The 27323-nt window shown below is 47.1% G+C and overlaps 1 protein-coding gene across 1 annotated transcript; it reads right to left on the minus strand.

Annotated features, from left to right (window-relative positions):
- Positions 1-26792, minus strand: LOC135516470 (uncharacterized). Its single transcript, XM_064940805.1, has 8 exons — positions 26686-26792; positions 21781-21899; positions 11716-11800; positions 11176-11371; positions 9836-10857; positions 8446-9266; positions 2279-2518; positions 1-1821 (listed from the first exon to the last, which is right to left on the minus strand). The coding sequence occupies exons 1-8, from the start codon at positions 26778-26780 to the stop codon at positions 1574-1576; spliced, it is 2826 nt and encodes a 941-aa protein (XP_064796877.1). The 5' UTR covers positions 26781-26792; the 3' UTR covers positions 1-1573.
- Between the last annotated feature and the right edge of the window lie 531 nt (positions 26793-27323).

A 27323-nucleotide genomic window follows, 5' to 3' on the forward strand; every position in this document is an offset into this window, starting at 1 on the left:
GGGGTTGTATTGGTTTAATCCATATGACATGTATTCTCATTCTAGGGGGGTTGTATTGGTTTAATCCATATGACATGTATGACATTCTAGGGGGGGGGGGTTGTATTGGTTTAATCCATATGACATGTATGACATTCTAGGGGGGTTGTATTGGTTTAATCCATATGACATGTATTCTCATTCTAGGGGGGGGTTGTATTGGTTTAATCCATATGACATGTATGCTCATTCTAGGGGGGGGTTGTATTGGTTTAATCCGTGTGTTTCTTCCTACATCTTTGTAAAGACAACGTAATATTCACATTTGGTCTTCAGCTTTCAGTGGAGGTGGAGGCCCACTCCTCTGAACTCCCTCACTTTCTCAGTCATTCCCCAACAGATTGAAATTAAAGGGTTTTAAACTCGGGATTCTCCAGGAACTTCTAGGACTGTTGTTTCGTAATCCAGGGCCCGTATCCACAAAGCGTCTCAGGAGTAGAAAATGTAAGTGCTGAGAATAGAGACATTTTACTCCTACTCTTACAGGTAAAAAAATAAATAAATAAAAGCTAGGCATTAAACCTTAACTATTTAAGAGACCTCATGATCTGACCTCACCAGTTAACAGTTACCGGCAGGTGTCTTGATCAAAAAAAAAAAAAAAGGGCCTGCAACACTTAAATAATATGCCTAAGTAATATTGGGCCACTGAAGGTATTTAGGGCCTATGTTAACTTTGATTGGGTGATGAAAATGATAGGTTTTAATTGCAACGTTATCAGTAAGAGACGTGATGCCTATACTACCGTACAAAATACATTTAGAGTAATCATCCAGGAGTACAGAGTGTTAGCGACCATATTATAAAACGCTTTAAAAAAACAACAACATCAGAATTGGTAAAAAAAAAAGAAAAGAAAAAAGAAGGTTATGCATGCCAACATATTAGGCAATAATTAGGAGTAGGCAAAGTGATCGTGTCAGACAAATTATATCAAGTGTTTTACCATTGCAACATTTGATGTATGGTCACGTTCATCTGGGTGTCTGAAAACGTGCTATACAGTTCACAGCTGGCCATGCCTCTTCGTGATTGGTTATTTCCCATAATTTACAACGATGAGACTCATCATCATCTTTCTTTTGCGGTATCTCAAACTGTCGTGATGACCAGCTGAGATGAACCCTTTTTAGGAGTTGATGTTACTTACTCCTGGTTCAGAGTTTGTCTGGTCAGTGTCTTAACATCATAAAACCTACTGTGAGCTGGGAGTTTTTGTTGTTGTCTTAAAAACCCGGTTTTAACAGGATTCCTAGACCCTTTTGAGACACTATGTGGATATGTCCCCTGGTCAGAGGAGACATTTCAACTAATCCCAGTTAATTCTCTCCTTGACTCTTGATGAAGACAACACTGCATTACTGGGCTACAGGGCTAGGAATGATAGTGCACACCTAGTCCCAGGAACGACCTCTAAGGTCATTTCAGAGGTCAGGTAAATTCGGACGAAAAAACAAGCAGACTGCACTTCTCCAGGACTAGAATAGGGTCACTCCAGATGGTTGAAGTCAGTTCTCTCGCTCTCTCCCATCTCTATCTAACAGAGTTCCCTGCCCTCTCCCTCCTGCCTTGCTTCTTCAGTAGCTGGATGCGGTTGTGGCAGTAGAACTTGATGGCTCTCCAGTCACGCTGGTTGCTGACCAGCAGGGGACAGAGCTGCAGGCAGCGCTCGCAGTCCGCCTTGGCTGGCACGCGCTGCTCCATGATGTTCCTCTTCAGGTGCGTCTCCACGGCGATGCGCTCCGCCTCCGACCAGGGCCGTTTCAGCACCCCACGCTTCCCTGGGAACACAGGACAGAGTCATGAACATCAATTTCCCAATTCCAAATCCATAGCCACGGAGTACCTAACCCCTAAAACACTTGTGTATACTGTATATACAGTATATTCATGAAACATCGTTTTGATCTCCTTACATATTTTTTATAGTTTTATTATACAAATACAGGTTGGGATATAGAGAGAGGAGCACAAAAAGTAGACAGAGTCACCTGACCCGGGGCTCGAACCCCAGTGGCCGAGGGGGCATGTGTCCGGCACACTTGAGTAAATCTGAAAGGACTCGATTGGCTTGTTGAATCCCTCAATTTTCCAACATGTCTGACGCTGGCCTCGCACTGGCTTGCATGGATGTAGCGCAATATTGGGTATTAAAAGAGGCTATTGGTTCAAAACACATTCACCCAGATAGGTATGAATAGGTGATACATTTGGTAGGAGAAATAAGACTGTACATACCTGACTTGGGCTGAATGATCCTCCTCTTGTGGGCACCAGGGAGCGAGGGGTTGACCGAGGAGGGAGCGGGGTCTTTATTCTTGCTGGGGGGTTGACCTGGTTGCTTCTTCACCTCCCCCACCTTCTCCTCCACCTTCTCCTTAACCTTCTCTTTAACCTTCTCCTTAACCTTCTTCTTAACCTTCTCTGCCTCCACGTCCGAGTCGTCTGAGAAGGAGTCCGCAGAGTTCCCTGACATCACTGTTGGGGAGGGATAGAAGACGGAGGGAGAGCGTTGAGAGGGATAGAAGACGGAGAGAGAGCGTTGGGAGGGATAGAAGACGGAGAGAGAGCGTTGGGAGGGATAGAAGACGGAGAGAGAGTGTTGGGGAGGGATAGAAGACGGAGAGAGAGCGTTGGGAGGGATAGAAGACGGAGAGAGAGCGTTGGGAGGGATAGAAGACGGAGAGAGAGCGTTGAGAGGGATAGAAGACGGAGAGAGAGCGTTGAGAGGGATAGAAGACGGAGAGAGAGCGTTGGGGAGGGATAGAAGACGGAGAGAGAGCGTTGGGGAGGGATAGAAGACGGAGAGAGAGCGTTGGGAGGGATAGAAGACGGAGAGAGAGCATTGGGAGGGATAGAAGACGGAGAGAGAGCGTTGGGGAGGGATAGAAGACGGAGAGAGAGCATTGGGAGGGATAGAAGACGGAGAGAGAGCGTTGGGGAGGGATAGAAGACGGAGAGAGAGCGTTGGGAGGGATAGAAGACGGAGAGAGAGCGTTGGGGAGGGATAGAAGACGGAGAGAGAGCGTTGGGGAGGGATAGAAGACGGAGAGAGAGCATTGGGAGGGATAGAAGACGGAGAGAGAGCGTTGGGGAGGGATAGAAGACGGAGAGAGAGCATTGGGAGGGATAGAAGACGGAGAGAGAGCGTTGGGGAGGGATAGAAGACGGAGAGAGAGCGTTGGGGAGGGATAGAAGACGGAGAGAGAGCGTTGGGGAGGGATAGAAGACGGAGAGAGAGCGTTGGGGAGGGATAGAAGACGGAGAGAGAGAGCGTTGGGGAGGGATAGAAGACGGAGAGAGAGCGTTGGGGAGGGATAGAAGACGAGAGAGAGAGCGTTGGGGAGGGATAGAAGACGGAGAGAGAGCGTTGGGGAGGGATAGAAGATGGAGAGAGAGCGTTGGGGAGGGATAGAAGACGGAGAGAGAGAGCGTTGGGGAGGGATAGAAGACGGAGAGAGAGCGTTGGGAGGAGTAGAAGACAGAGGGAGAGCGTTGGGAAGGGATAGAAGACAGAGAGAGAGCGTTGGGAGGAGTAGAAGACGGAGAGAGAGAGCGTTGGGAAGGGATAGAAGACGGAGAGAGAGCGTTGGGAAGGGATAGAAGACGGAGAGAGAGAGCGTTGGGAAGGGATAGAAGACGGAGAGAGAGCGTTGGGGAGGGATAGAAGACGGAGAGAGAGCGTTGGGAGGAGTAGAAGACAGAGGGAGAGCGTTGGGAAGGGATAGAAGACGGAGAGAGCATGTTGGGAGGGATAGAAGACGGAGAGAGAGCGTTGGGAAGGGATAGAAGACGGAGAGAGAGCGTTGGGGAGGGATAGAAGACGGAGAGAGAGAGTTGAGAGGGATAGAAGACGGAGAGAGAGCGTTGGGAAGGGATAGAAGACGGAGAGAGAGCGTTGGGGAGGGATAGAAGATGGAGAGAGCATGTTGGGAGGGATAGAAGACAGAGAGAGAGCGTTGGGGAGGGATAGAAGATGGAGAGAGCATGTTGGGAAGGGATAGAAGACGGAGAGAGAGCGGTTGGGAGGAGTAGAAGACAGAGGGAGAGCGTTGGGAAGGGATAGAAGACGGAGAGAGAGCGTTGGGAAGGGATAGAAGACGGAGAGAGAGAGCGTTGGGAGGGATAGAATATGGAGTGAGCATGTTGGGAAGTGATAGAAGACGGAGAGAGAGAGCGTTGGGAGGGATAGAAGACAAAAAGAGAGAGCATTGGGGAGGGATAGAAGACAGAGAGAGCGTTGGGGAGGGATAGAAGACAGAGAGAGCGTTGGGAGGGATAGAAGTTCCCAGCGTTGGGAGGGATAGAAGACAGAGAGAGCGTTGGGAGGGATAGAAGACAGAGAGAGCGTTGGGGAGGGATAGAAGACAGAGAGAGCGTTGGGAGGGATAGAAGACGGAGAGAGAGCGTTGGGAGGGATAGAAGACAGAGAGAGAGCGTTGGGAGGGATAGAAGACAGAGAGAGAGCGTTGGGAGGGATAGAAGACAGAGAGAGAACGTTGGGAGGGATAGAAGACAGAGAGAGAGCGTTGGGAGGGATAGAAGACAGAGAGAGAGCGTTGGGAGGGATAGAAGACAGAGAGAGAGCATTGGGAGGGATAGAAGACGGAGAGAGAGCATTGGGAGGGATAGAAGACGGAGAGAGAGCGTTGGGAGGGATAGAAGACTAGCGTTGGGAAGGGATAGAAGACGGAGAGAGAGAGCGTTGGGAAGGGATAGAAGACGGAGAGAGAGCGTTGGGGAGGGATAGAAGACGGAGAGAGAGCGTTGGGAGGAGTAGAAGACAGAGGGAGAGCGTTGGGAAGGGATAGAAGACGGAGAGAGCATGTTGGGAGGGATAGAAGACGGAGAGAGAGCGTTGGGAAGGGATAGAAGACGGAGAGAGAGCGTTGGGGAGGGATAGAAGACGGAGAGAGAGAGTTGAGAGGGATAGAAGACGGAGAGAGAGCGTTGGGAAGGGATAGAAGACGGAGAGAGAGCGTTGGGGAGGGATAGAAGATGGAGAGAGCATGTTGGGAGGGATAGAAGACAGAGAGAGCGTTGGGGAGGGATAGAAGATGGAGAGAGCATGTTGGGAAGGATAGAAGACGGAGAGAGAGCGGTTGGGAGGAGTAGAAGACAGAGGGAGAGCGTTGGGAAGGGATAGAAGACGGAGAGAGAGCGTTGGGAAGGGATAGAAGACGGAGAGAGAGAGCGTTGGGAGGGATAGAATATGGAGTGAGCATGTTGGGAAGTGATAGAAGACGGAGAGAGAGAGCGTTGGGAGGGATAGAAGACAAAGAGAGAGAGAGCATTGGGGAGGGATAGAAGACAGAGAGAGCGTTGGGGAGGGATAGAAGACAGAGAGAGCGTTGGGAGGGATAGAAGACGGAGAGAGAGCGTTGGGAGGGATAGAAGACAGAGAGCGTTGGGAGGGATAGAAGACAGAGAGAGCGTTGGGGAGGGATAGAAGACAGAGAGAGCGTTGGGAGGGATAGAAGACGGAGAGAGAGCGTTGGGAGGATAGAAGACAGAGAGAGAGCGTTGGGAGGGATAGAAGACAGAGAGAGAGCGTTGGGAGGGATAGAAGACAGAGAGAGAACGTTGGGAGGGATAGAAGACAGAGAGAGAGCGTTGGGAGGGATAGAAGACAGAGAGAGAGCGTTGGGAGGGATAGAAGAAGAGAGAGAGCATTGGGAGGGATAGAAGACGGAGAGAGAGCATTGGGAGGGATAGAAGACGGAGAGAGAGCGTTGGGAGGGATAGAAGACGGAGAGAGAGCGTTGGGAGGGATAGAAGACGGAGAGAGAGCGTTGGGAGGGATAGAAGACAAAGAGAGAGAGAGCATTGGGGAGGGATAGAAGACAGAGAGAGAGCGTTGGGAGGGATAGAAGACGGAGAGAGAGAGCATTGGGGAGAGAGAGAGAGCATTGGGGAGAGATAGAAGACGGAGAGAGAGCGTTGGGAGGGATAGAAGACGGAGAGAGAGAGAGAGCGTTGGGAGGGATAGAAGACAGAGGGAGCGTGGGGAGGGATAGAAGACAGAGAGAGCGTGGGGAGGGATAGAAGACAGAGAGAGAGCGTTGGGAGGGATAGAAGACAGAGAGAGCGTTGGGAGGGATAGAAGACGGAGAGAGAGCGTTGGGGAGGGATAGAAGACGGAGGGAGAGCGTTGGGAGGGATAGAAGACGGAGAGAGAGCGTTGGGAGGGATAGAAGACAGAGAGAGAGCGTTGGGAGGGATAGAAGACGGAGAGAGCGCGTTGGGAGGGATAGAAGACAGACAGAGACAGAGCGTTGGGAGGGATAGAAGACAGAGAGAGCGTTGGGAGGGATAGAAGACGGAGAGAGCGTTGGGAGGGATAGAAGACGGAGAGAGAGCGTTGGGAGGGATAGAAGACGGAGAGAGAGCGTTGGGAGGGATAGAAGACGGAGAGAGAGCGTTGGGAGGGATAGAAGACGGAGAGAGAGCGTTGGGAGGGATAGAAGATGGAGAGAGCGTTGGGAAGGGATAGAAGACAGAGAGAGAGCGTTGGGTAGGGATAGAAGACGGAGAGAGCATTGGGAGGGATAGAAGACGGAGAGAGAGCGTTGGGGAGGGATAGAAGATGGAGAGAGCATTGGGAGGGATAGAAGACGGAGAGAGAGCGTTGGGTAGGGATAGAAGACGGAGAGAGCATTGGGAGGGATAGAAGACGGAGAGAGAGCGTTGGGGAGGGATAGAAGATGGAGAGAGCATTGGGAGGGATAGAAGACGGAGAGAGAGCGTTGGGTAGGGATAGAAGACGGAGAGAGCATTGGGAGGGATAGAAGACGGAGAGAGAGCGTTGGGAGGGATAGAAGACGGAAAGTGAATGAACAAAGCATGAACAACATGCTTTGTTCATTCACTATAACCTGCCTTATACAATGTAAAAGGCTTTTCCTCTTTCATTTACACAATGAGCAAACCATAACATATAACACCAAGACGTGATGTCTGTTACCAATGTCTGTGAGAAGGACAGATCGTTGTACGGAGGGCAATGCAATTACAAAAAGGTACCCTGTTCAGAGTTCCCATCTATTTAAAATGTTCTGGTAAGTTTGCTCCCAGCTGGCTTCCCAAAATAAAAATAAAATAAAAAAAATTACAAATATGTTTGTTCCCAGCTGTGATCCGAGTGAGAGGAGAATCATCCTCCATGTGTAAAGCTCTAAACATGCAATCCCTTACGACTGCTTTATGACCAGCATACTAGTTAGTAAACATATCCCTACTGAGCATGACCAGCATACTTGCTAGTAAATATATCCCTTGTGAGCATGACCAGCATACTTGCTAGTAAATATATCCCTTGTGAGCATGACCAGCATACTTGCTCGTAAATATATTCCTAGTGAGCATGACCAGCATACTTGCTAGTAAATATATCCCTTGTGAGCATGACCAGCATACTTGCTAGTAAATATATCCCTTGTGAGCATGACCAGCATACTTGCTAGTAAATATATCCCTTGTGAGCATGACCAGCATACTTGCTAGTAAATATATCCCTTGTGAGCATGACCAGCATACTTGTTAGTAAATATATCCCTAGTGAGCATGACCAGCATACTTGCTAGTAAATATATCCCTTGTGAGCATGACCAGCATACTAGTTAGTAAACATATCCCTAGTGAGCATGACCAGCACACTTGTTAGTAAATATATTCCTAGTGAGCATGACCAGCACACTTGTTAGTAAATATATTCCTAGTGAGCATGACCAGCATACTTGTTAGTAAATATATTCCTAGTGAGCATGACCAGCACACTTGTTAGTAAATATATCCCTAGTGAGCATGACCAGCATACTAGTTAGTAAATATATCCCTAGTGAGCATGACCAGCATACTTGTTAGTAAATATATCCCTAGTGAGCATGACCAGCATACTTGCTAGTAAATATATCCCTAGTGAGCATGACCAGCATACTTGTTAGTAAATATATTCCTAGTGAGCATGACCAGCATACTTGTTAGTAAATATATCCCTAGTGAGCATGACCAGCATACTTGTTAGTAAATATATCCCTAGTGAGCATGACCAGCATACTTGTTAGTAAATATATTCCTAGTGAGCATGACCAGCATACTTGTTAGTAAATATATTCCTAGTGAGCATGACCAGCATACTTGCCATGCCTCCCTGGTAACAAAGCCATCATTCCTCCAGTGCCGTTTCCTCCTCTCTTCCATCCCAATGAGATGGGGAGATTAGTAATTCACATGTAAATGTAATGCAACCATTCTCCTTTATTCCCTTCAGAAGGTATCAGGTGCAAACCCTTCATGAACAGAACGCCCCCCTGCCCCCTCCCCCCCACACACACACTGTGCCATGGATTTGCAGTGTGTGGTAGTTTGGTCACACCAGAGCCCAGTTCCCTGTAGTTTCCCCTTACCATCCAGCTCCAGACAGATGTGCTGCAGACTCATCCCTCTGAAGAGGACACCCTCCTTTTCCCCATAGATCACCACCCTGCCCACACGGCCCATCAGCGCCGGGTCTCGGCCTATCGTGGCGCAGCTCTGGGTCACGTGGTACTCCCTTTGCAGGAAGTCTTCCAGGCGCTTGGCGGCAGCCCCGCCCGGCTGGCCCTGCCCCTCGCCTTCCTCCAGGAGCAGTAGCTGGGTGAGAATGGCTACCTGCTGGCGCGCCCGTGTCTGGGTCAACGCCCGGGGGTTCTTGGCGCCGCTGGCCCGCGCCAGGTTGCGCAGTAGGTCGGTGCCCCGGAGCGGCGTGGCGGGCGAATGGAAGGGCCGGGAGAAGACGTAGGGGCTGTGGGGGTCGACGCCCACATTAGAGGAGGTCTGAAGGAGCAGTTCCAGACAGGACTCGCAGTGCGGCGGCAGGATGAGGGGCTGGATACGCCCCCGCTTGCCCAGCACACCTGCCCGGGGGAGGTGGCAGAGGACCTGGTGCTCGAAGGGGGAGAGGATGGCCTCCATGCCTGTGGGGGGGGTGTTGGCCGAGTTAGCCTGGGTCAGAGCGGGACTTGGGGGGGTGGTGCGGTTGTGGTAGTCCTGGGTGGTGAGCTTGGCCACCTCACACTCTCGGTGGCGGTTGTAGAGGATGAGCAGCGCCAGGCTGGAATGGCAGAGGAGGCGCCAGGCCTCAGCCGAACTGGGGGAGCGAGTGAGGGACAAGAAGGAAGAGTGCTGCTGCCGGCTCAGGTAGAGCACCAGGCAGGAGAGGGAAGAGAGGAGAGGGGGCATGTGGTGTCTGTGAAAACAAGAGAGAAAGAGATAGAGGAAGAGAGAACGACACAGAGGGAGAGAGGGAGGGAGGAAGACAGAGGGAGAGAGGGAGGGAGATAGAGGGCGACACAGAGGGAGAGAGGGAGGGAGGGAGACAGAGGGAGAGAGTAAAAAAACAAAAACAATGTCAAAATGTAATATTTGAAAGCAATTTTTTTTCTTTTCCGGTTGAAAATCAATATCCCACGTACACACTTAAGGACCAAATGTCCTGAAAATGTTATGAGCAGAATAAAAAAAAAATGGACAACTGCAAACTTCATTGAGTAGGCCATTCAAGAAGTTGGTCTGATGTCATTGCCATGTCATGAGGATACCTGGACCACCTATTGACACGTGCCTTTTATTAAGTAAATCAGGTGATGAAGGAGCTGAAAAAAACACTGGTGAACTTTACATTTCTTTATCACACATCTCCATTGTAATATTGATAGAATGGCAAAATACGCATTTCAATTCAGAACTTCATATGTAACATTTAATTTAGGCCCAACATCTCTTTCCAATGTAGCAGAACCATATTATTCATCATACCGAGCCAGCTGTGTACTCCAGTCCCCAGGACTCACTGCTGTCCCCGCTCTACTCAGCTCCTCATCCAGCTCTTCTTCCTCCGGCTTGGGGGTAGGAGGTGGAGGTACCTCTTCCTCTTTGCTCCTGATGGACTCCTCCGCTTTCTGCTGCTCCTCCTTCTCTCTCTTCGGCTTGCGGCCCCTCCTGGGTGGCGTGGATGTGGGAGGACTTTTCACCGGGGCCACTGCAGGGGCGGAGCCTGGCTTGGGCGTCTGAACCGATACGTTGGAGGCTTTTTTGGCCGCGGCCGACTGAGAAGCCGAGGGTGGGGAGAGCGAGAGTGAAAAGGAGACCGCCCCCGAGGAACTTCGAGCGGCCACCGCATCCCTCTCTCTCTCCCTGGAGAATAGAGGGGGAGGGGCGGGAGTAGAGGAAGAGGAGGGCTGGGGGGAGGCGAAGATGTGGCCGTGCGAGGAGGAGGTAGAGGAGGAAGGGTGTGTGTGGAGTGCGGATAGCTCCATGGCAGCCCTGACCTCTGGCTGGTTGGCATGGTGTTTCTCCAGGTGGCGTGCCAGAGAGCGGTAGTGGCGGCCGCAGTAAGGGCAGTGCTGCCGTCGGCTGACAGTGGCCCCACTGGAGCTGCCGATGTTTATGTTGATGTTGTTGTTGATGTTGGTGGTGGGAGGCGCCAGTGGGGTGGCGGGCTGAGACGGGGTCTGGGCCACGGTCGGGGTGGAGGAGGCAGCCAGCCGGGAGAAGGAGGATGAGCAGGGGAGCCCGGGTCCGGCCCTGGGGTTGGCAACACTCTTCTTCTTGACGGTGACGGGGGGGGTGGCTATCTTGCGCTTCTTTCGGCGGCGGAGCATGCGGCCCCTCAACTCCTCCATCTCTTCTTCTTCGTCGTCATCGTCGTCTTCCTCCTCCTCCTCTCGGTCCGAATCGCTGGGCTCAGTGTGGGTTAGCGGGGAGGAGGAAGGGGAGAGGGACCAGGAGGGGGTGAGGTAGTCGGAGAGAGACAGCGGGTGGGGGCCAGGCTCTTCATCCTGCTCGGAGACAAATCCAAAAACATAACAAATGAGCAACTTTATAAATCTGCACAGTAACCAATAGAAAAAAATGAAGCTGAGGTCACAATCAAATATGGAGCCCAACCAATCACAATTGTTACTTGGACAGAACAAGGAAAGAACACAACAAGCAACTAGTAGTAATGCCAGAACAACGGCAATTTTGATGTGTATGAGGTTTCTGTTGGTCAGATGTCATGACCTCTGACAACACTCATTCACGGAGGAAATTTAAGAATAGCCGAAATGGGTTTGCAACGAGGCAAGCCGGTGATGTAATCAGTCATTAGTTACCATGGCGTTCTCTCCCCAGTCCATCAGGCTGTAGTCCACTGTGATCTCCTCCCCTTTGGCGATGTCTCGAATCGCTATGACGACCAGCCGCACCTGACTCCCGCAGTGCACCTCTCGGATCCTACAGTTGGGCGGGGGGTGGAAGAGCACTGGCCCCCGGACCCCACTCGCCCCCTCCTCGCCCAGCTCCGACACACTGGACGGAGGAACAAAGTAACGTCACACACCATCCACTGGAGACACAGTCTTTTGCTCCAGCCTAGCAACCACACCCGATTTCACTGACCAAGGGTCTTGGTGAGGTGTGTTAGCACCAGGCTTGAACAAAAGCCTGCACACCTTCCCAAGACTTGGTGACCACTGCAATAGGTAAGGTTGACCCAATCACTGCAGTCTCAATCCAATTTGTAAGTCGCTCTGGATAAGAGCGTCTGCCAAATGACTTAAATGTAAATGTAAACTACAGACATTGGATTGATTTCTCAAGACATGTCTGTCATTGGGTTGTCTAATTCCACGATCCTACGGTCTCTCGCTCACCAGAGCTGGGAGGGGTCGGCGAGGTAGTAAGGGCTTCCGGTTGGAGGCAGTCTGTCCTCCGCTCCGTCTGGGTACTGTCCATCACCTGGGAGAGTTAGAAACAAGAACAGCAGAACACATTCAACACAATGGGTACTTGACACATGATAGGGCTGCAGGACAGAATAGATGTAACGTATAAGGATCTGCATGTCACTTTTGGCAGTGAGGGGGAGAACACTGCATAACACCAGCTTTACTCATTTCTAGTTCTCTCGCTCTCTCTTTCACACACAAACAAAACACCAGTATCCCTCTCGCTCCGCCACACACTGCTCCCAACTTTTAAGAAAGTGGGCGTCGACCCCCACAGCCCCTACGTCTTCTCCCGGTTAAACAGCATTTAATAAGGAGCAGGAGATTAATTTAACAAAGCTTAGGCTTCAATTAAGGCCTATATGAATTCTACCATTAAGGCCTATATGATTTCTACCATTAAGGCCTATATGAATTCTACCATTAAGGCCTATATGAATTCTACCATTAAGGCCTATATGAATTCTACCATTAAGGCCTATATGATTTCTACCATTAAGGCCTATATGATTTCTACCATTAAGGCCTATATGATTTCTACCATTAAGGCCTATATGAATTCTACCATTAAGGCCTATATGAATTCTACCATTAAGGCCTATATGATTTCTACCATTAAGGCCTATATGATTTCTACCATTAAGGCCTATATGAATTCTACCATTAAGGCCTATATGATTTCTACCATTAAGGCCTATATGAATTCTACCATTAAGGCCTATATGAATTCTACCATTAAGGACTATATGAATTCTACCATTAAGGCCTATATGAATTCTACCATTAAGGCCTATATGAATTCTACCATTAAGGCCTATATGAATTCTACCATTAAGGCCTATATGATTTCTACCATTAAGGCCTATATGAATTCTACCTTTGATATAGATCTCATGAGTAGCAGACCCCTTTTCCCCTGTCTTCCTGTGCCAATACCATTCCAAATGTGTTCCTATATAGTCCACCACAGTCGGACGCTTCATAATACCCATAAAACCTTGCAGTCAAACACATGAATTGTTCCAATCATTTTCCCACCAAGTATGTGTCCGGTTTAGGCTTGGCGTTGCGTTTTGATAACCGTGGAAATCTCTCTCCTCTGACAATTTGAGTCATCAATATATTTGCCTCAATTTTATTTATTTTTTTAAGAAAGTGAAATGCTAATTAGCAAACGGAGAACACCTCAGAAACACCACGAATTCCTGCAGGAAGCTCCCGCACGTCACCTCTAGCCGACACGGGTCAGCTACTCTTCACCTACTCGATCAGAGATCTGTGCCCAATCCCATGATGAACACATGTGCTCTATTGAAATTAATTGACTAAAAAGTGTTGAACTTCTGTCCCATGTCTCGGTCTTAAACTAGCGACCGACAAAACTTTAGCTAGCTAGTTACACATATTTTGGATGACTTAGCCTTGATAATTGTTTGTACGGTATGTCGACATTGGTGTCTATTTCACACACGGCTTTTTCCAAGGATGACCAGCATCAGTCTGGCCACGTGGAGGAGACCAGCATCAGTCTGGCCACGTGGAGGAGACCAGCATCAGTCTGGCCACGTGGAGGAGACCAGCATCAGTCTGGCCATGTGGAGGAGACCAGCATCAGTCTGGCCATGTGGAGGAGACCAGCATCAGTCTGGCCACATGGAGGAGACCAGCATCAGTCTGGCCATGTGAAGACCACCATCAGTCTGGCCACGTGGAGGAGACCAGCATCAGTCTGGCCATGTGAAGACCACCATCAGTCTGGCCACGTGGAGGAGACCAGCATCAGTCTGGCCATGTGAAGACCAGCATTAGTCTGGCCACGTGGAGGAGACCAGCATCAGTCTGGCCATGTGAAGACCAGCATTAGTCTGGCCACGTGGAGGAGACCAGCATCAGTCTGGCCAGGTGGAGGAGACCAGCATCAGTCTGGCCAGGTGGAGGAGACCAGCATCAGTCTGGCCATGTGGAGGAGACCAGCATCAGTCTGGCCATGTGAAGACCAGCATTAGTCTGGCCACGTGGAGGAGACCACCATCAGTCTGGCCACGTTGAGGAGACCAGCATCAGTGTGGCCATGTGAAGACCAGCATTAGTCTGGCCACGTGGAGGAGACCAGCATCAGTCTGGCCATGTGAAGACCAGAATTAGATTGACCATGTGGAGAAGACCACTATCAGTCTGGCCATGTGGAGGAGACCAGCATCAGTCTGGCCATGTGAAGACCAGCATTAGTCTGGCCACGTGGAGGAGACCAGCATCAGTCTGGCCATGTGAAGACCAGCATCAGTCTGGCCACGTGGAGGAGACCAGCATCAGTCTGGCCATGTGAAGACCAGCATTAGTCTGGCCACGTGAAGGAGACCAGCATCAGTCTGGCCAAGTGGAGAAGACCAGCATTAGTCTGGCCACGTGGAGGAGACCAGCATCAGTCTGGCCATGTGAAGACCAGCATTAGTCTGGCCACGTGAAGGAGACCAGCATCAGTCTGGCCATGTGGAGAAGACCAGCATCAGTCTGGCCATGTGGAGAAGACCAGCATCAGTCTGGCCATGTGGAGAAGACCAGCATCAGTCTGGCCATGTGGAGAAGTGCAGCTATAGTGAGGGACCTAGCGGTTTGCTCAGGGCCAGCGTGAGGGGAAAAAGTACATCCTGTGTCGGTGACTGTAGCTATTACGTTAAGTTTGTGCATCTTAGCAACACTGTGTTCTATCCAGCTGTCAGCATTCTACAAGGAAAGAGCCACTTAATCATTAACCAGATTAACCCGGATACCAAACTTAGAGAAGTGATAACTCAGTTCTAGAATGTTGTCATTGATGAGAATGAATCTAAACGCATAGAAATTCAGAATGTACATAGTTGAGACATTCAGTCCGTACTGTCGTTTCATGACCAGAGACACTTCTTCAATAGGCACAGTATTTATTAATTCAGAGTGGTACATGCATACACTGTTTGGATTTATAGAATCCTTCACACTAATATGATTGATATTGTCAAGTGATAAAATCCCAAGTTATCAATTTTAAAAAAAAGGTTAATGGAATTGTATAAAATATTCTAACGCTGTGATGTCATCAAATCAAACTTTACTTATATTGCACTTTATTTTTTACAACAAAGGCATTTCAAGGTGCATTTAACCTCCTTCCTGTTGGCAGGTCTCTATAGGTGACCACTTCCTGTTGGCAGGTCTCTATAGGTGACCACTTCCTGTTGGCATGTTTCTATAGGTGACCAGGGGATTCTCTCTCCAACATGTAAAAGCCTCCGTGGAGCTCATCAGTGTAGCCTGCAGCCTATTTTGGCGGTTCACAAAATCGGCCATACGGGTGTGGAATACGAGTGGAGGAAGCCAGCCGTGCCCAACCAGGTGCAGTCAACTGGAGGACCTGTACCTGGCTGAAGACTACAACCCTCTGTCCCTAGAGCCCTCAGAGGAGGATCTGTACCTGGCTGAAGACTACAACCCTCTGTCCCTAGAGCCCTCAGAGGAGGACCTGTACCTGGCTGAAGGCTACAACCCTCTGTCCCTAGAGCCCTCAGAGGAGGATCTATACCTGGCTGAAGACTACAACCCTCTGTCCCTAGAGCCCTCAGAGGAGGACCTGTACCTGGCTGAAGGCTACAACCCTCTGTCCCTAGAGCCCTCAGAGGAGGACCTGTACCTGGCTGAAGGCTACAACCCTCTGTCCCTAGAGCCCTCAGAGGAGGATCTGTATCTGGCTGAAGACTACAACCCTCTGTCCCTAGAGCCCTCAGAGGAGGATCTTCAGTGTCTAAGGAACATGTCTGTAAACAATTGTTGGAAAAATTACTTGTGTCATGCACAAAGTAGATGTACTAACCGACTTGCCAAAACTATAGTTTGTTAACAAGAAAGTTGTGGAGTGGTTGAAAAAAATGTATGTAAACTTCCAACTTCAACTATATGTAAAATGTGACATTTCAGTTTGGTTCGAATAAATTAGCAACAATTTCTAAAAACCTGTGTGTTTGCTTTGTCATTATGGGGGTATTGTGTGTAGATTGATGAGAAAGAAAAGAAAATACATTTTTAGAATAAGGCTGTAACGTAACAACATGAGGAAGAGGTCAAGGCATCATCTGTACCTGAGCTGAAGGTACAAGCCCTCAGAGGAGGATCTGTACCTGGCTGAAGACTACAACCCTCTGTCCCTGAGTACCTGGTGAAGACTACAACCCTCTGTCCCTAGAGCCCCCAGGAGGATCTATACCTGGCTGAATGTGTATTATTTAACATTACTATAGAAATAAAAAAACATTGTTTTTCCTGGGGCGGCAGGGTAGACTAGTGGTTAGAGTGTAGAGGTGGCAGGGTAGCCTAGTGGTTAGAGTGTAGAGGCGCAGGGTGGCCTAGCAGGGTGGCCTAGTGGTTAGGACCCTCTGTGGCCCCTAGTGGCAGGGTGGCCTAGTGGTTAGAGTGTAGAGTCTGTAAACAATTGTTGGAAAAATTACTTGTGCAGGGTGGCAAAACTAGTGGTTAGAGTGTAGAAAAGGCAGGGTAGTCTAGTGGTTAGAGTGTAGATTGATGAGAAAGGTAGCCTAGTGGTTAGAGTGAGGAAGAGGTCAGGCATCTGTAGTCTAGTGGTTAGATTGTGGGGCGGCAGGGTAGCCTAGTGGTTAGAGTGTAGGGGCGGCAGGGTAGCCTAGTGGTTAGAGTGTAGGGGCGGCAGGGTAGCCTAGTGGTTAGAGTGTAGAGGTGGCAGGTAGCCTAGTGGTTAGAGCTTTGGACAAGTAACCGGAAGGTTGCAAGTTCAAACCCCGAGCTGACAAGGTACAAATCTGTTGTTCTGCCCCTGAACAGGCAGTTAACCCACTGTTCCTAGGCCATCATTGAAAATAAGAATTTGTTCTTAACTGACTTGCCTAGTTAAATAAAGGTGAAAAAAATTGTACAGTAATGGATAATTGTTGCTAGCTATCCCATAAAGCCATCACAGAAAAGCAAGTTGTCCTCTTCTTCTGTAGTTTGGCAACTTCCTGTTCTTCGACCGAGTATGCGGTGTCCATCTCGTAACAGAGCCTCCAACTGCAAGGATGGCGTTGCGATTCCACTCCGTTGTGGATGTCGCCATTGAAATGCATGACATCTGGCGCAACATCATGGAGTGCTTATGGGTAATGTGAACTAGGCTTCACACGCGCGACATATGACGAAGTACTCATTCTGATATGACATATCTGCCGCCTGATCACGTATGATGTATCAAATCAAATTTTATTTGTCACATACACATGGTTAGCAGATGTTAATGCGAGTGTAGCGAGTGTAGCGAAATGCTACACTTCCAGTTCCGACAATGCAGTAATAACCAACAAGTAATCTAACAAATAATTCCAAAACTAATATCTTATACACCGTGTAAAGGGATAAAGAATATGTACATAAAGATATGAATGAGTGATGGTGCAGAGCAGCATAGGCAAGATACAGTAGATGGTATCGAGTACAGTATATACATATGAGATGAGTATGTAAACAAAGTGGCATAGTTAAAGTGGCTAGTGATACATGTATTACATAAGGATGCAGTAGATGATAGAGTACAGTATATAAGTATACATATGAGATGAATAATGTAGGGTATGCAAACATTATATAAGGTAGCATTGTTTAAAGTGGCTAGTGATATATTTTACATCCTTTCCCATCAATTCCCATTATTGAAGTGGCTGGAGTTGAGTCAGTGTGTTGGCAGCAGCCACTCAATGTTAGAGGTTGCTGTTTAACAGTCTGATGGCCTTGAGATAGAAGCTGTTTTTCAGTCTCTCGGTCCCAGCTTTGATGCACCTGTACTGACCTCGCCTTCTGGATGATAGCGGGGTGAACAGGCAGTGGCTCGGGTGGGTGTTGTCCTTGATGATCTTTATGGCCTTCCTGTAACATCGGGTGGTGTAGGTGTCCTGGAGGGCAGGTAGTTTGCCCCCGGTGATACGTTGTGCAGACCTCACTACCCTCTGGAGAGTCTTACGGTTGTGGGCGGAGCAGTTGCCGTACCAGGCGGTGATACAGCCCGCCAGGATGCTCTCGATTGTGCATCTGTAGAAGTTTGTGAGTGTTTTTGGTGACAAGCCAAATTTCTTCAGCCTCCTGAGGTTGAAGAGGCGCTGCTGCGCCTTCTTCACGATGCTGTCTGTGTGAGTGGACCAATTTAGTTTGTCTGTGATGTGTATGCCGAGGAACTTAAAAAACTTACTACCCTCTCCACAACTGTTCCATCGATGTGGATAGGGGGGTGTTCCCGCTGCTGTTTCCTGAAGTCCACAATCATCTCCTTAGTTTTGTTGATGTTGAGTGTGAGGTTATTGTCCTGACACCACACTCCGAGGGCCCTCACCTCCTCCCTGTAGGCCGTCTCGTCGTTGTTGGTAATCAAGCCTACCACTGTTGTATCGTCCGCAAACTTGATGATTGAGTTGGAGGCGTGCGTTGCCGCGCAGTCGTGGGTGAACAGGGAGTACAGGAGAGGGCTCAGAACGCACCCTTGTGGGGCCCCAGTGTTGAGGATCAGCGGGGTGGAGATGTTGTTGCCTACCCTCACTAACTGGGGGCGGCCCGTCAGGAAGTCCAGTACCCAGTTGCACAGGGCGGGGTCGAGACCCAGGGTCTCGAGCTTGATGACGAGCTTGGAGGGTACTATGGTGTTAAATGCCGAGCTGTAGTCGATGAACAGCATTCTCACATAGGTATTCCTCTTGTCCAGATGGGTTAGGGCAGTGTGCAGTGTGGTTGAGATTGCGCCGTCTGTGGAACTATTTGGGCGGTAAGCAAATTGGAGTGGGTCTAGGGTGTCAGGTAGGGTGAAGGTGATATGGTCCTTGACTAGTCTCTCAAAGCACTTCATGATGACGGAAGTGAGTGCTACGGGGCGGTAGTCGTTTAGCTCAGTTACCTTAGCTTTCTTGGGAACAGGAACAATGGTGGCCCTCTTGAAGCATGTGGGAACAGCAGACTGGTATAGGGATTGATTGAATATGTCCATAAACACACCAGCCAGCTGGTCTGCGCATGCTCTGAGGGCACGGCTGGGGATGCCGTCTGGGCCTGCAGCCTTGCGAGGGTTAAAACGTTTAAATGTTTTACTCACCTCGGCTGCAGTGAAGGAGAGACAGCATGTTTCCGTTGTAGGCCGTGTCAGTGGCACTGTATTGTCCTCAAAGCGGGCAAAAAAGTGATTTAGTCTGCCTGGGAGCAAGACATCCTGGTCCGTGACTGAGCTGGATTTCATCTTGTAGTCCGTGATTGACTGTAGACCCTGCCACATACCTCGTGTCTGAGCCGTTGAATTGAGATTCTACTTTGTCTCTATACTGACGCTTAGCTTGTTTGATAGCCTTACGGAGGGAATAGCTGCACTGTTTGTATTCGGTCATGTTACCAGTCACCTTGCCCTGATTAAAAGCAGTGGTTCGCGCTTTCAGTTTCACGCGAATGCTGCCATCAATCCACGGTTTCTGGTTAGGGAATGTTTTAATCGATGCTATGGGAACGACATCTTCAACGCACGTTCTAATGAACTCGCACACCGAATCAGCGTATTCGTCAATGTTGTTGCCTGACGCAATACGAAACATGTCCCAGTCCACGTGATGGAAGCAGTCTTGGAGTGTGGAATCAGCTTGGTCAGACCAGCGTTGGACAGACCTCAGAGTGGGAGCTTCATGTTTTAGTTTCTGTCTGTAGGCAGGGATCAGCAAAATGGAGTCGTGGTCAGCTTTTCCGAAAGGGGGGCGGGGCAGGGCCTTATATACGTCGCGGAAGTTAGAATAACAGTGATCCAAGGTTTTGCCAGCCCTGGTGGCGCAATCGATATGCTGATACATTTTAGGGAGTCTTGTTTTCAGATTAGCCTTGTTAAAATCCCCAGCAACAATGAATGCAGCCTCAGGATGTATGGATTCCAGTTTGTAAAGAGTCAAATAAAGTTCGTTCAGAGCCATCGATGTGTCTGCTTGGGGGGGAATATATACGGCTGTGATTATAATCGAAGAGAATTCTCTTGGTAGATAATGCGGTCTACATTTGATTGTGAGGAATTCTAAATCAGGTGAACAGAAGGATTTGAGTTCCTGTATGTTTCTGTGATCACACCACGTCTCGTTAGCCATAAGGCATACGCCCCCGCCCCTCTTCTTACCAGAAAGGTGTTTGTTTCTGTCGGGCGCGATGTGTGGAGAAACCCGCTGGCTGCACCGCATCCGAGAGCGTCTCTCCAGTGAGCCATGTTTCCGTGAAGCAAAGAACGTTACAGTCTCTGATGTCCCTCTGGAATGCTACCCTTGCTCGGATTTCATCAACCTTGTTGTCAAGAGACTGGACATTGGCGAGAAGAATGCTAGGAAGTGGGGCACGATGTGCCCATCTCCGTAGTCTGACCAGAAGACCGCCTCGTTTCCCTCTTTTACGAAGTCGTTTGTTTGGGTCGCCGGCTGGGATCCATTCCGTTGTCCTGGTTGAAATGCAGAACACAGGATCCGCTTCGCGAAAGTCATATTCTTGGTCGTACTGATGGTGAGTTGACGCTGATCTTATATCCAGTAGTTCTTCTCGACTGTATGTAATGAAACCTAAGATGACCTGGGGTACTAATGTAAGAAATAACACGTATGACATATGACATATGATGTATCACGTATAACATATGATGTTTGACGTATCACGTATGATGTATCACGTATGATGTATCACGTATGATGTATCACGTATGATGTATCACTTATGATGTATCACGTATGATGTATCACGTATGATGTATGATGTATCACGTATGACGTATGATGTATCACGTATGATGTATCACGTATGATGTATGACGTATGATGTATCACGTATGATGTATGACGTATGATGTATCACGTATGATGTATCACGTATGACGTATGATGATCAACGGCAAGGTGGATAAAACGAGAATAAATCACCTCTTACTTTAGCAGCCTTGAAAAAAGGTGTCAGGAAAGAAATGCTATTAATTATTTGTATGTTCAATGGGATTGAAAAAAAACAGAACCAAATATCTTTTCATCCTACTTCCCTAATAAGGGCAATTACTTTTTTGAGAAAACTAAAAAAAAGGCATATTCCTACAATAGACAGGGATTGAATGAGTTTTGCGAGGCAGAGCTTAAAATAGAGGAATTGGCTACAGCTGCAAAGAAACCAGCCTTAAATAAATTGCCTGGCTGTGATGGCCTAACATCCTATTTTCTTTTGGAATGAACTAAGATCTACCTTCATTGAATGTATTCGAGAGTAATATTTTCATGGCCACTTTACCCGGGAAATATGTAGTATTTGTTCATTTTCTTAAACCTGTGTGCTTAGTTATGTACTTTGTACTTAGTTATACAATTATAACATTTACAAGAAAAATGTAAAAAAAAAAAAAGAAAAGAAGATGACATCTGAAATCTGATATTCTATTTGTAGGATGCATTCTGTACTCAGTCACTCATTTCAAGAGTGACGGTAGTGATCGCACAGGGAGAATATCAGCCTCTCTTACGGCTCAATGGTGATACACTGTCCGTGCAACCCCCCCCCAAAAATAAAAAAAATAACGTGTTTTATTCTACTACACAAATCACGCGGATGACCTAATGAAATCAAAATGCAAATTAAAATTCTCTGAAAACTGACGGGTTTGCATCCCCGATACAGCGCATCAACTTTGCTTGCGATGTCCCAATGTACAAAGGTAACAGCAGAATGATTATTGGGGTCTGCAGCGAGGGTGTGTGAATGGATGTGAAGTGGCAATTATTGGACCGGCGAATATAAGATTTTTGTTGCAAATTATTATTATTTTTATTTACTGAAATGTAATTTTATAAAACAGGCACCAGTGGCCTCTTTAGATCGGCGACGGTACAACGGTTCTACAGTTTTCTAAAAATGAAAGTCGCATAACGTTTTGGCAACATTATCGTAGTTCCGGTATACCATGCAACACGTGTGTGTGTTTACCTGGACTGTAGCTGTGTTCAGACAGACTCTCCTCTTCCTCCTCCTCTTCATCCTCTGTCACGTAAGCCCGGTCACACATCTTCACAGGGGTGCCCTTCCTTTTCCTGACACATCCCCTCCTACAAAACACCCCCCCCCCCAGGGGTTCCTTTAGATTTAGAACATTTCAAAAAAATTATAATAATAATACATGTTTTACTGAATAGTACTGACAGATTTATTTTGTACATGACAAGAATGGTGGCAGGGTAGCCTAGTGGTTAGAGCGTTGGACTAGTAACCGGAAGGTTGCAAGTTCAAATCACCGAGCTGACAAGGTACAAATCTGTCGTTCTGCCCCTGAACAGGCAGTTAACCCACTGTTCCTAGGACGTCATTGAAAATAAGAATGTGTTCTTAACTGACTTGCCTAGTTAAATAAATAAAAAATAAATGACAAATAAATGACATTTCTAGATAAATTTGCATTTACATTTGCCACCTTATGAATAGGCCATTTTCCCCCCATCAAAATAACCCCAAGTAAGCTGGGGCTGTGACAGTGTCAGTTTTGGATGCTGACCATCATGAAAATAAAATAGCCGTCAACCATCTTTTTTTTCTTTCTCTTTCATAAAATGTTTCATCAACTTTATTTGAACGTATATCTCCTTCACCCATAGCAGGAGTGTTTAACTATCGACTTGTATGGTATTGTTTTTGCTAACTTAGTCCGTCTGTTAAAATTGTATTCGTCACCTCCTCTGTCCAACCATCTTTTAAAACGTGGCGCAATCAGCAAATCCGCTCTATCACGGACAGGAGAGAATCTCTGAAGGTCAAATCAGTCCATACAAAAAGACGAGGGGTGGAGTGAAAAGTGGGGACTGAGGTCAACTATAGAGCCTATAGCCTACAGGCTGGGGTTGGGTGGGTAGCCTCTGCTCTTCACCTCTGACCTTTTTCCATTGTTACAGTAGATTGGAGGAGTGAGGTGAAAAATATGTCTCATCTAGTAAAAAAAAGTGTAATTATTTTTGTTTGCACTAAAGTGTAAATATGACTCCATTACATGAGCCTGACAGTGCACTCTCTCTCGAAAGATTGGACACTGAAATCCCGCTGTTTGAAAACAATCCCACACAGCTGACACCCTGGCCGAAGTCCCGCGTTAGGGATAGCTTGACTGGCCCCTTGACGAAAATAAAGTCTACTGTATCACCACAGACAACGGGGCAAACATTGTGGCTGCAGTGAGGCAACCGAACTGGCCTCGGCTAAATTGCCTTGGCCACAATCGCCAACGGCGTGAACAGCGAGAGCACACACACACAGGCCAGGGTCTAGGTCTATGGACCTAGTGGAGGCCCAGACGGAGCTGAATCTCCCAAATCACACCCTCATTCTGGTGAGAAATACAACTTTGATCAGCTAATAACAATAATTATTTATTTATAACCTATTCGATGTTAAAAGAATAAGATATAAAAATGTTATTCAGATGCAAATAAATAAAAAATAAAATACAAATTGGCTAATTTCCTTGAATCATTCAATGTGGCATTACCATAGATCAACTGTATTTTCACAATGAAATTAGCCTGTTTATTTTGTTTTATTGTAGTTAAACTACTGATAATTAAATTATAATAATCATATAGGTAATATTCAGGGACATTACATTTAGGGTGGCAGGAAGCCTAGTGGTTAGAGTGTTGGAAGGTTGCAAGATTGAATCCCCGAGCTGACAAGGTAAAACACCTGTCGTTCTGCCCCTGAACAAGGCAGTTAACCCACTGTTCCTAGGCAGTCATTGAAAATAAGAATTTGTTCTTAACCGACATGCCTAGTTACAGCCTCCAGTGTTCTTGGGTATGACGCTACAAGCTTGGCACATCTGTATTTGGGGAATTTCTCCCATTCTTCTCTGCAGATCCTCTCAAGCTCTGTCAGGTTGGATGGGGAGCATTGATGCACAGCTATTTTCAGGTTTCTCCAGAGATGTTAGATCGAGTTCAAGTCCGGGCTCTGGCTGTGCCACTCAAGGACATTCAGAGACTTGTCCCGAAGCCACTCCGGCACTGTCTTGACTGTGTGCTTAGGTTAATTTTCCTGTTGGAAGGTGAACCTTGGCCCCAGTCCGAGGTCCCGAGCACTCTGTAGAAGGGTTTCATCAAGGATCTCTCCGTACTATGCTCTGTTTATCTTTGCCTCGATCCTGACTAGTCTCCCAGTCCGTGCCGGTGAAAAACATCCCCACAGCATGATGCTGCCACCAACATGATTCACCGTAGGGATGGTGCCAGGTTTCCTCCAGACGTGACGCTTGGCATTCAGTCATAAGAGTTCAATCTTGGTTTCATCAGACCAGAGAATCGTGTTTCTCATGGTCTTTAGATGACTCCAAGCAGACTCCAAGCAGTCTGTCATGTGCCTTTTGCTGACGAGTGGATTCCGTCTTGCCACTCTACCATAAAGGCCTGATTGGGGGAGTGCTGCAAAGACGGTTGTCCTTCTGGAAGGTTCTCCCATCTCCATAGAGGAACTCTGGAGGTCTGTCCGAGTGACCATCAGATTTTGTCATCTCCCTGACCAAGGGCCTTCTCCCCCAATTGCTCAGTTTGGCCAGGTGGCCAGCTCTACAAAGAGTCTTGGTGGTTTTAAACTTATTCCATTTAAGAATGATGGAAGTGCACTTTCGTTCTTGGGGACCTTCAATGCTGCAGACATTTTTTTGATACCATTCGTCAGATCTGTGCCTCGACACAATTCTGTCTCGGAGCTCTACGATCAATTCCATCGACTTCATGGCTTGGTTTTTTGCTGTGACATGCACTGTCAACTGTGGGACCTAATATAGATGGTTGTGTGCCCTTCCAAATCATGTGCAACCAATTGAATTTATCACAGGTGGACTCCTGCTCACAGCTCAATTTTGAGTCTCATTGCAAAGAGTCTGAATACATATGTAAATAAGGCATCTGTTTTTATTTCTATACATTTGCTAAAATTTCAAAACACATGTTTTTCGCTTTGTCATTATGGGGTAGTGTGTGTAGATTGCTGAGGAATTGTTATTGTTTAAATCCATTTTAGAATATGGCTGTAACCTAACAAATGTTGTAAAAAGTCAAGGGGTCTGAATACTTCCTGTAGGCACTGTAGATGGGTCTGTAATGGAGTAGATGGGTCTGTAATGGAGCAGGTCGAGAAATTCAAGTTCCTCGGTGTCCACATCACTAAGGACCTATCATGGTCCAAACACATCAACACAGTGGTGAAGAGGGCACGACAATGCCACTTCCCTCTCAGGAGGCTGAAAAGATTTGGCATGGGCCCTCAGATCCTCAAAATGTTATACAGCTGCACCATTGAGAGCATCTTGACTGGCTGCAATACCGCTTGGTATGACAAATGCATGATGTTCAACCACAAGGCGCTACAGTGGGTAAACCGTATAGCCCAGTACATCACTGGGGCCGAGCTCCCTGCGATCCAGGGCTTCTATACCAGGCGGTGTCAGAGGAAGGCTCTAAAAATTGTCAAAGACTCCAGCCACCCAAATCATAGACTGTTCTCTCAGTTACCGCACAGCATGTTATTGTCATTTTATTGTGTTACTAAGTCCTTTTTTTTGGCTCAATTTTCTTACTTTTTAAATCTGCATTGTTGGGAAAGGGCTCATAACTAGGCATTTCACATTAAAGTCTACACCTGTTGTATTTCCAGGCTGTATCACAACCGACCATGATTGTGAGTCCCATAGGGCGGCACACAATTGGCTGTGTTGTCCGGGTTTGGCCGTCACTGTAAATAAGAATGTATTCTTAACGGACTTGCCCAGTTAAACAACGGTTAAATAAAAACACTTTTTTTTTAATCTAGCGCATGTGAAAAATATAATCTGAATATTTGTTTTCAAGTGCAACTTTAATAATGATGCTTTTTGGAAACAACTTGGCGATTTAATAATGATTCTAATGATGAACTTGATGCTCTTTGGGAAATTGGGCCATTATATTTATTGAATACAATTGTAAAAACAAAATGGAATAAAATCCATAAAGTATCGGACAATCAAATAATATAAAATGTATATATAATAGCTGGTGAAATATTCTAATTTTCAATAACTGTAGCCATTTGACAAACCCCAATAGCCAGGCATATATAAAATGCCCCCCCCCCCCCCCCCACACACACACACACACACACACACACACACACACACACACACACACACACACACACACACACACGAGACAGTACGCCTTTGCATCCCTCATTATACAGTAGACCACAAGTCAGTCAGATCTACACAGTGAAAGTGATGCCTAATGTAACTGACGGATTTCCACCCAACAACATCAGTTTGAATGAAGACGCTAGTAGCACATAGCTAACTACAGTACCAGAATATCTGGCAAACATGTGGTTTTAATGCCTAAATTCCTAAAATAAACGAGCCATATCGCTTTCGAGTTAGCTAGCTATCAAAATCAAGCAAAGCTAGCCTAAATACAATTTAATCTGTTTAGCTAGCTAGCTATGACTACCGTGTGCAGATGTAACTAGCCAGCTAGCTAACTAACAGATGGCTAATAGTTAGCTAGCTGGCTAATTAAATAACAGACAGGACATTACAGCTGGCCAGCTCTCAAACGAAAGCTCAAAAACATACGGATAATCAACAGTGACAGGGTGTAAATAAAAAATAATAATAAAAATTAACAGTAACTAGGTAGCTATTGATCCTGAAGCGAAAAAACACTTTCGCCGTTTTTATTTTTTTTTCCTCAACAGAATCAACACAAGGATGGATACTAAACAAACACACCCGGTCAGGCAGGGCTTGCAATCGACTTCACTTTTAAACAAGTAGCGAACAAGTGATTAAAAAAATCCCCAATACGTTATATAGCTCACCCCCGGGGCGGCAACGGCGGTTTGCTCCCATCCCCGTCGCTGTCGAGGGTCGGTGGCTCCCGGTACTCAAAAGGCGACCGTACGTTCTCCGCCATTAGTACAGCTCCCCTACCTCGCTATCCGGTAGATTGCGTAACGCGCATGTGCGAGTATGCAGAGATTTATATGGTAAAATGGGGGGTTGAAATAGCAGGACAAGGAGGCAAGAAAGCAATAGATCTGTCTCTTACAACCCTTCCTTTTCATTATTATTGCGTTGGAATTAGAATAAAGTAGTCTATAACATGTTTTTATTACATTTATAAATGCACTGAATACTATTCATGAGAAACTACAACAAAACACTCTAGACCCACTTCAGTTTAATATTCAGTGCAAATCCAAATAATTTACAGATAATGTTTGACAAAGTAGAAAAGCTCACAATAACAAAAAAAAAAGAGGTTATTTCCATTATCATAATATTCAGTCAGAGTTTGGAAGCTGTGTCGGACTGTGAAGGAGAGTGAAGAGGGTGTGACAGTTTTGGCTACACACACATTCAGTTTGCTACTGAGCAATATTGGCTAAAAAAGGTACACGTCAACAAGTTAAAACAATTTAGCAGCATTTTCAAGTATGTAGAACATACAATTAGC

This window comes from Oncorhynchus masou, chromosome 27, assembly GCF_036934945.1.
Source record: "Oncorhynchus masou masou isolate Uvic2021 chromosome 27, UVic_Omas_1.1, whole genome shotgun sequence".
NCBI classification, from domain to species: domain Eukaryota; kingdom Metazoa; phylum Chordata; class Actinopteri; order Salmoniformes; family Salmonidae; genus Oncorhynchus; species Oncorhynchus masou.

Coding starts and splice junctions, on each gene's coding strand:
- LOC135516470 (XM_064940805.1), bottom strand. CDS start 26,780: ATGGCGGAGAACGTACGGTCGCCTTTTGAGTACCGGGAGCCACCGACC. Junction 11,372..11,715: donor GCCGACCCCTCCCAGCTCTG/GTGAGCGAGAGA, acceptor TCCTCCGTCCAG/TGTGTCGGAGCTGGGCGAGG. Junction 9,267..9,835: donor TGGAGTACACAGCTGGCTCG/GTATGATGAATA, acceptor TTGTTTTCACAG/ACACCACATGCCCCCTCTCC.